Below are 8,789 nucleotides of genomic sequence, written 5' to 3'. Positions count from 1 at the left end.
GGACTTAGTGCAAAGAAGAAAAATGAGGAGGGAGGCTCTGACGATGAGGATAATAGATGCTCCTCCCCTTCACCTTACTGACCTCTATGTGTCAGGAGCTCAGCTGAGCTCTGTGTGTGTGTGTGTGTGTGTGTGTGTGTGTGTGTGTGTGTGGTGGGGTGGGGGAGAGAGACAGAGACAGAGACATATATAGAGACAGAAAGTCAGAAATGAAGGGAGGAGGAGAAGGAGGGAAGGGGTTGGTGGGGAGGTGGGGTGGGGAACAGTGCTACAGGCGTCCAGCAGCTGGAAGTGCCGACCTTGGCTGTTTCTGCCCTACCCCTCCATTCTCCAAGCCCCACTCTTCCAGGCCCGGTCCAAATGCCAGCTCTGGGGAGCGCCCCACCCCATCACCAAGAGCATCAGCCGAGAACGTGCCACGGGCCCAGCACCTCGGCCTCGGACGGGAAGTCGAACTCGCCACCACCTGCAGATGGGCCCTTGCTGAGCACCCACCCTGGAGCTGACTCACTAGACCTGCACCCACGAAGCAGGCCCCAAGGTCACACCCATTTTATGGATGAGGAAACAGAGGCAGCACAGAATCCTGCTGGGGTCACAAGGTTAAAAGGTCAGCGAGTGGCCGGGTGCGGTGGCTCACGCTTGTAATCCCAGCACTTTGGGAGGCCGAGGCAGGCAGATCACCTGAGGTCAGGAGTTTGAGATCAGCCTGGCCAACGTGATGAAACCCCGTCTCTACTAAAAACATAAAAATTAGCCAGGTGTGGTGGTGCATGCCTGCAATCCCAGCTACTCGGGAGGCCGAGGCAGGAGAATTGCTTGAACCCAGGAGGTGGAGGCTGCAGTGAGCTGAGATCGCACCACTGCACTCCAGCCTGGGCGACAGAGCGAGACTTGGTCTCAAAATAAAAAGGTCAGCAAGTAGCTGAGAGGGGGATCACGTCCGCAGCTTCCCAGTGGTCGGCTGTGGGGGTGCAGTGAGAATGCCTGCTTGTCCCCCTGTAACCTCTTCATGAAAGCCCCTGCAGCTCAAGAAGGCTCAGCAGGGAGTGGAGCCCTTTAGAGGGCCTTGGAAGGGCCCAAGCCAGCTGTGTGACCCCAACTGTGACATGGGTGTGTGTGGATGCCCTGCAGGACAGGCACACAGCAGCTGCCAAATCAATGCACACCTGTTGTTCTGTCGCTCTCCTGCCTGCATGGAAGGCAGTGGTCCTTGGGCATGAGCAGGCCAGAGACCCACAGGCAGTCCCCGCCCCAGCCCTCAGCCCCAGAGTATCCTCCTCGCCTACCAGGGCTGGCCAGGAGGCTGGGCTTCTCCAGAAGGAATTTCTGCGCAGGGAAGAAGGCCTCCTTTGCAATAAGCAGTGAGTCTTCAGGCTTGGCCATGCCCTAGGAGACAAGAGGCAGGTTGAGAGGGCACCTGGTGGGTGGAAGGCTCACTGGGACAGCCCGTCCTGCAGGGATGGTGGCAGGGACACTTACCTGGGGGAGGCTGCAGGTGCTGGAGGCCAGCTTCATGGCTTTCAGGATACTGCCGGAGCAAGTGGAGAGGGTCTGAGGTCAGCCAGCCCCCGGGCTGGAGGAGAGGTCTTGCAAGAGGCACTGACCCGGCTTACCTCCCTGACAATGACTGCTCCATTCCCCAGAATCCCATTAATTCCAGAGTCATTGCAACCCCAAGCCTGAAGTAGCAGGCTCATTAACGGGTGGCAGTGTTACCTGAAGGGGTGTTGCCTGAACTGATCCCATTCTGGCCAGCTTGAGTTTAGCTGGTTAATGAATCACCTCCCAGTTACCATGCCCATAATAAGTTCCCTTGTATGGTCTGCAGGCAGATTGGTTTTTTTTTTTCTTTGAGACAGAGTTTCACTCTGTCACCCAGGCTGGAGTGCAGTGGCACAATCTCCGCCTCCTGGGTTCAAGCGATTCTTCTGCCTCAGCCTCCCGAGTAGCTTGGACTATAGGTGAGCGCCACCACACCTGGCTAATTTTTGTATTTTTAGTAGAGACGGGGTTTTGCCATGTTGGCCAGGCTGGTCTTGAACTCCTGACCTCAGGTGAATTGCCTGTACAGGCAGCTCTTGATGGAAAACGACTGAAGATGGTTGAATTTCGTTTTGTTTTGTTTTTGAGACAGGGTCTCACTGTGTTGTCCAGGCTGGAGTGCAGTGGTGCCACCACAGCTCATTGCAGCCTTGACTTCTCAGGCTCAAGCAATCCTCCCACATCAGCCTCCTGAGTGGCCAGATCAGCCTCCTGAGTGGCTGGGACTACAGCATGCACCACCACCACTCCTGGCTAATTAAAACTGTTTTTTTCTCGTAGAGATGGGTTATCCCCATGGTTGCCCAGGCTGGTCTCAAACTCCTGAGCTCAAGCGATCCTCCTGCCTTGGCCTCCCAAAGTGTTGGGATTACAGGGATGAGCCACTGCACCTGGCCTAAGGATGGTTAAGGTTTGATATCCACAGTGTTACTGGAGAGAACAAATGGGGTTTAGTAGGAGTGAGGAAGATGATGAACTATGCCAAGCGCTCCTGGCCAGGGAACAGTGCTGGGGGTCTGTGGAGCCCCACCCCACATGGTACCTCAGCTCCGTTTTAATTTCTTCATAGTCAGACTGGGCCTGGAGCTTCTCTTCCAGCTTCTAGAAGAGCAAAGAAAGATGGTAAGGCTGGTCTGTGTGCTTCGGCCTGGGGCTGCCTGCCCCCCGCCCCCTCCCCAGGACCCACTTCTATGGCCTCGGACTTGGCTGTGAGCTGCCGCTCCAGGTCAGCGATCTGGTTGGCGGATGCCTCCTCCAGTTCCTGCAGCGAGCTCTGGAGGTGCTGCACATCCTTTAGCAGCCGCAGGATCTCCCTGTCCTTGGAGGCCAGCGCGGCCTCCAGCCGAGGGCCCGAGCACAGAGCGAAGTTCACCTTATCCTGCAGGCAAAGGGGTCTCTGAGGGGCTGACAGGTGAGGGACTGGGGTCCACAGGTCTGGCCTCCCCACCCCTGAATCCCAAGCAGAATGTACATTTGTTGATCTGGATGATGGTATGGGGTGTGTTTGTGTTGAAAAATTCAAAGTGCTGTACACTCATGATTTGTGCACTTTTCCTTATGTATTAAGTTACACTTTGATTAAAAGATTTATTAAAAAAGAACAACCATGACAAAAAGAAGTAGTCAGCTGGGGTTGGGGATTGGGCGCTCGTGACAGAGGAATCAGCATAGGCAAACGTTTGTTTCTCGCTCAGGTCTGGCTCCTGCTCCAGGGGTATATCCCCATTCTAGGCAACAAGGGACCCTCAGGATTAGACTTGACACCTTGGAGCCATGGGCCACGTTATGGGTGGCTCCTTCCTCTGCCTAATTTGCTGATAGCCCCAAGACCTACGGCTTCTCCACATTTTAGGAAATGGCCCCTCTGTCCTGGATGAAGATGGAGAGGTTGCTGTTTGAGGAACCTGAAGTCAGGCTGATGTCAGGCTTAGTTACAAATAAATCTAAGAAACACTTAAAAAAAAAAACCAAACAAACAAAAAGCCCCAACCCAACCCCAGCTTTCTTCCATGGAGATAAATGCCAATTAAAACAGGAAGCGGATGCCATTAATACATTAAATTAATTAGCATCGAGTGCCACTGTTGTGCTCAGAAAAGCACACCCCCCAAACCAGCAAAGTTCCCTGGGGCTGATTAGCACAGGCATTTGCCGGGTTCCACGGGGGTTAATTAAGAACCATTGGCAAATTCCTCTATGAGGCATCCTCATGGGCTCTCTCACTCTCCATCTCTCTCCACACAGCCTCTCTCTCCTGTGTTCACTCTGTCTGTGTTATGCCATCACCCAGGCACATGGACACACACACGATCTCCTGGGACACAGACACAGGCTGACACACAAGGACACACCTATAGCCACAGCACACACTAACACATGTACTTTCCCAAATACACTGACACACACAAATACTCATGCATCAAAGAGAGACACTCACAAGGACACATCATCACACACAACAGACATGCATGTGCCCAAAGAAGCTACATGCTCTCCTGAGCAAAAACATCCCAGACATACCAAAGACACATTAATAATTATAATAGTAGCATCAAATACTTAGTGAGCATATACAATGACCCAAGCACCATTTTAGGCACTTTACATGTAATCCATTTTTTTTTCAGAGACAGGATCTTGCTATGTTGCCCAGGCTGGACTCAAACTCATGGGTTCAAGAGATCCTCCTGCCTCAGCCTCCTAAGTGGCTGGGACTTAGGCATGTGCCACCATGCCTGACTCATGTAATCCTTTTAATAACCCTATAAAGTAGGTGTTACTTGTATAGATGAGGAAACTGAGGCACAGTCAGATTAAGAATACGGTCAGTTGCCCAAAGGTCACAAGTAGAGACATACATACACACTAACACATTCACAGAGACTCACTGCAATATTCAAATGGAAAGAGAGACATAGACACCTGGGCCTGTATATGTGGGTGTCAGATGAAGTGAAAATTATGCTCGCAAGTTCAGGTTTATGGGTGGAGAGGGAAGTCACCCTGGAGCAGACCTGTTATTATGTAAGGAATCATGAATCTCACCCCTTGGTATGCAGAGATCTGGAAAGAAGGCAGACCAATTCACATAATGAACCCACGGCTTTCTGGGAGAGCCAGGATGGAGACTGCTAATATAGGACAGAAGGGTAGGTTGGGGTGGCCTTGATGAAAGTCTCATCAAGAAATGACACCAGGACCCCAAAGAGGCACAAACCAGGAGGAAAGAGAAAGATGAATTGATTAATTAGGCCTAACACAAGAACCTCAGGGTTGATCACCGAAGACTGGCTCTTCACAGCATGTGCCGGGGGTGGGAAATCCCCCTAGAATCACCTGGCATGATTTGGAAACCAATGGCTGAGTATGAATGTTAAATTTTATCTTGGTGTGTGGCCCCACTGCAGTCCTGGTGATGATTGCCTATTGATATGTTGGCTGGCTCATACTCCTAAAAGTACCCAGTTTTGGGACTGAAAACCAGCAGGGGCATCACCATCCCTGGCATCCACCAAGCTGCTATGACCAGTGTTCAACAGCGACACCTGGTGGCATCCACAAAAACTGCATGCTGCTGTATTGCCTCAAACTCACTCTCCCCCACGTCCTTGCTGGTGCATCTGGCAATCAGAATGATCTTTGGTCTGAGGAAGCTTCTGGCATTCTTGGACAACTAGGGGTAAGGGAGGCCTTCAAAGGAAGATATTGGAACTCCTGGTAATAAAGGATATATGGAAACTTAGGCTTGAAAAGTAAAGAACTGTGGTTGTATTTTTATCCTCAGCTGATGTAGCAGGTCATAGTGATTACATTCAGTGTATGCACAGAGACCCACACACATTCACACTCCCAGTTTCAAATGGATGCACGCAATCAACCACAAAGTGTCACTCACATGCTGAAACCCACAAACTCAGCCATTCCCGATCTTTCCCTCTGCCCTCCCTGCTCACTTCCCCGACCCCATCCTTACCCCACTGGGCCCCTGGGGAGAGCAGCAAGCCAGGCGGATGGAGCTGTTGACAGAGGCCAGCTGTTCCCGGAGACTTTCCACCTCCCGTTGGGCAGCCTCAGCTCGCTGGGGAGAAGGGGACAGCGTGGGCGAGAGGTGAGCATGGCCACCGCAGAGCCCACTCTGCACTTCCACCTTCTCCCTGCACTGTCTCAGGCAGGGTTTGGGAAGGCAGACCTCCAAGGGCCTCAGGTCCTGCCATCCTAGTCCCGGACCCTGTCCTGGAGCTATGAAGACCAGTCACAGAGCCCTGTCTGGGCTGGGGACAAGAAATAGCAGCCTCTGAGGTTACTCCTGAGCTGAAAGGACAGGAAGAAATGCCCCTCTGAGGAGGTTCTGGGTTCTCGTGGGGTGTGTGGGACCCCCAGGGAGTCAGAACATTCCTGCTCTACAAAGGCAGGGAGAGAGAGGCTGTCTGGGTGGGACTGGCAGGTTTTCACACATTTCTAGATACTTCTGTCTGCCACATTAATTTCAGGCCTGGCTAGTCCGAATGCAAGAGCTGTCCCAACTCTCATGCCACCTGGTATGGACTGAGTTCCAGACACAGCATCTGCAGAGGTGCTTTCCCAGCCCACAGGCTATTGCAGCCCCTGGGCAAGTCATTTCCTCTCTAGGTCTCAGTTTATTTTTATTTATTTATTTATTTATTTATTTATTTATTTTTTGTGATAGAGTCTCACTCTGTCACTCAGGCTGGAGTGCAGTGGCACAATCTTGGCTCACTGCAGCCTCCCCCACCTGCGTTCACAAGATTTTCCTGCCTCAGCCTCCTAAGTAGCTGGGATTACAGGTGCACACCACTACATCCAGCTATTTTTTGTATTTTTAGTAGAGACAGGGTTTCACCATGTTGGCCAGGCTGGTCTTGAACTCCTGACCTCAGGTGATCCGCCTGCCTCAGCCTTCCAAAGTGCTGGGATTATAGGAGTGAGCCATCATGCCTGGCTCAGTTTCTCTTTTTGAAATGGGGGGCAATAAAAACATCTAACAAAAAGGGGTTTTGAGTGGTTAAAATCACTAAACTGGGTCTATGGTAGATTTTTTTTTGTTTTTCTTTGAGACAGGGTCTCGCTCTGTCACCCAGGCTAGAGTGCAGTGGTGCAATAAGGGCTCACAGCAGCCTCCAACTCCCAGGTTCAATCGATCCTCCCATCTCAGCCTCCTGAGTAACTGCTATTACAGGTGGGCACCACCATGCCTGGTTAATTTTTGTAGTTTTAGTGGAGACGGGTTTTGCCATGTTGGCCAGGCTGGTCTTGAACTCCTGGGTTCAAGCAACCCACTTGCCTTGGCTTCCCAATGTGCTGGGATTACAGGCCTGAGCTACTGTGCCCAGCTAGTAGATTTCTTTCTTTTTCTTTGTGTGTGTGTTTTTTTTAAAGACAGAGTCTTGCTTTGTTGCCCAGGCTGGAGTGCAGTGGTGCGATCTTGGCTCACTGCAACCTCCACCTCCTGGGTTCAAGCAATTCTCCTGCCTCAGCCTCCTGAGTAGCTGGGATTATAGGTGTGTGCTGCCAGGTTTGTCTAACTTTTGTATTTTTAGTAGAGATGGGGTTTTTCCGGCCAGGCCGGTCTCTAACTCCTGGGCTCAAGCAATCCATCCACCTCAGCCTGCCAAAAGTGCTGGGATTACAGGCATGAGCCACCACACCCAGCTGGTAGATCTCAACTCTTCAAATTTCTACCTGGAAGGAAGCACCCAAATGTTAATACATTTAACCTTGTGGCTTTGGAGAGAAATCTGGGCTCACATCCTGACTTTGCAGCTTTCTGGTTATGTGATCTTAGGCAAGAAGATTCATCTCCCCAGCCTCAGTTTCCCTATTAATAAAATGGGGATTATAAAGGCAACTATCTCATAGGGTTGTTCTGCAAATGAAGTGGTTTGGCCAAATGCAATTTGGTACATATCTTCGCTTGGTGCCTGGCACATATAAATGCATCAATAATTGGCTAACTTTGTTAACATCATGAGGGTATATTACTGGAGCCATTACTTAGAGAATTGAAAGAGCTGTGGCTGTATTTTTACCTTTGGCTGGTAATGCAGGTCATAGTGATTATGTTTAACTCTATACTGACCTTGACAATCAGGATGCTATGCCCAATGTATGCGTACGGAGACCCACACGCATTCATGTTCACATCTGAATTTATTATTTATTTATACGTATCTTGCCTTGTTCCAGAAACGGTTCAATTTTGTTTTAGGAAGAGTTTCCTGGTGTGTGGGACTGTAAAGGAAATATTTTTATGCTTCTGTATAGTTAGGGCTCTCTGAGCATATCTGATTGAAAATTGAGATCTGGACTAAAGGACAAGGCTTGGAAATTCAACTCATGGCTGATCAGCTACTGAGAACCCCAGAGGTTTCCTTCCCTGGAGGTTTATGTGTTTAGACATGAAGGGTGGGTGAGACCCACAGCACGGAGACAGACCCTGAACAATCAAGCTGGGTTTTAAAGCAATTAGTTGGGGCTAGGCATGGTGGCTTATGCTTGTAATTCCAGCACTGTGAGAGGATTGCTTGAGGCCATGAGTTTGAGACCAGCCTGGGCAACATAGCAAGACCCCATCTCGACGACAACAACAAGAAGAAAAAATCACGGGTGTGGTGGTATGAACCTGTAGTCCTTGCTACTTGGGAGGATCCCCTGAGCCCAGGAGTTTGAGGCTGCAGTGAGCTATGATCTTGCCATAGCACTCCGGTCTGGGTGACAGAGCTGGACCCTGTCTCTTGGAAAAGAAAAACAAAAAAAGCTACTAGTCTTATCTCCCCCTCAAGAGATGTGTTTCCATTCCAAAGACTAAAAGCCAGGTCTTTGTCTCTGTCCACATGACACTTGGGAGGTAGATTCTTTCCCTCCCTCTCTCAGAAGGTCCCTAGGTGAACACTTAGATTCAGAATTGGGGCAAACTCAAGTACATGTGGGATGACAGCTGGCTCTCATTTTCTCACCCCAGGAGTAAGAATCGGGGCAAACTGGTGTGGTTATTATCCTGTAAGTAATAATATGGATCTGCTGTACCCCAGCATCCTCATTAAAATAGTATTAATAAAAACAGAGATTAAAAACCTAATAGAGTGACATTTATTTTCTTCTCCATATGTCTCTATAATGTGTGGGTTTTAGTTTTGGACTTAGGAGAAACATTATGAGAAATGCTTCCTATGGTTTCTATTCCAAGTACTATAAGATCGTTTATTTTATTATTTATTTATTTATTT

The 8,789-nt window shown here is 49.9% G+C and overlaps 1 protein-coding gene across 1 annotated transcript in view; it reads right to left on the bottom strand.

The window, feature by feature from the left end:
* CUX2 (cut-like homeobox 2) overlaps nucleotides 1-8,789 on the bottom strand; it is a 349,283-nt gene that overhangs the window by 63,098 nt on the left and 277,396 nt on the right. The window contains exons 13-17 of the mRNA XM_011997935.1: nucleotides 5,519-5,623; nucleotides 2,732-2,923; nucleotides 2,588-2,646; nucleotides 1,483-1,531; nucleotides 1,290-1,389 (exon numbers count right to left, since the gene is read on the bottom strand). Coding sequence (XP_011853325.1) covers nucleotides 1,290-1,389; nucleotides 1,483-1,531; nucleotides 2,588-2,646; nucleotides 2,732-2,923; nucleotides 5,519-5,623 — 505 coding nt within the window. The remainder of the gene's footprint in view (nucleotides 1-1,289; nucleotides 1,390-1,482; nucleotides 1,532-2,587; nucleotides 2,647-2,731; nucleotides 2,924-5,518; nucleotides 5,624-8,789) is intronic.

The sequence above is a fragment of the Mandrillus leucophaeus genome, unplaced genomic scaffold (assembly GCF_000951045.1).
Source record: "Mandrillus leucophaeus isolate KB7577 unplaced genomic scaffold, Mleu.le_1.0 Scaffold55, whole genome shotgun sequence".
NCBI classification, from domain to species: Eukaryota; Metazoa; Chordata; class Mammalia; order Primates; family Cercopithecidae; genus Mandrillus; species Mandrillus leucophaeus.
The sequence above is the reverse complement of the archived record's forward strand: the minus strand, read 5'-3'. Positions and strand labels throughout refer to the sequence as shown.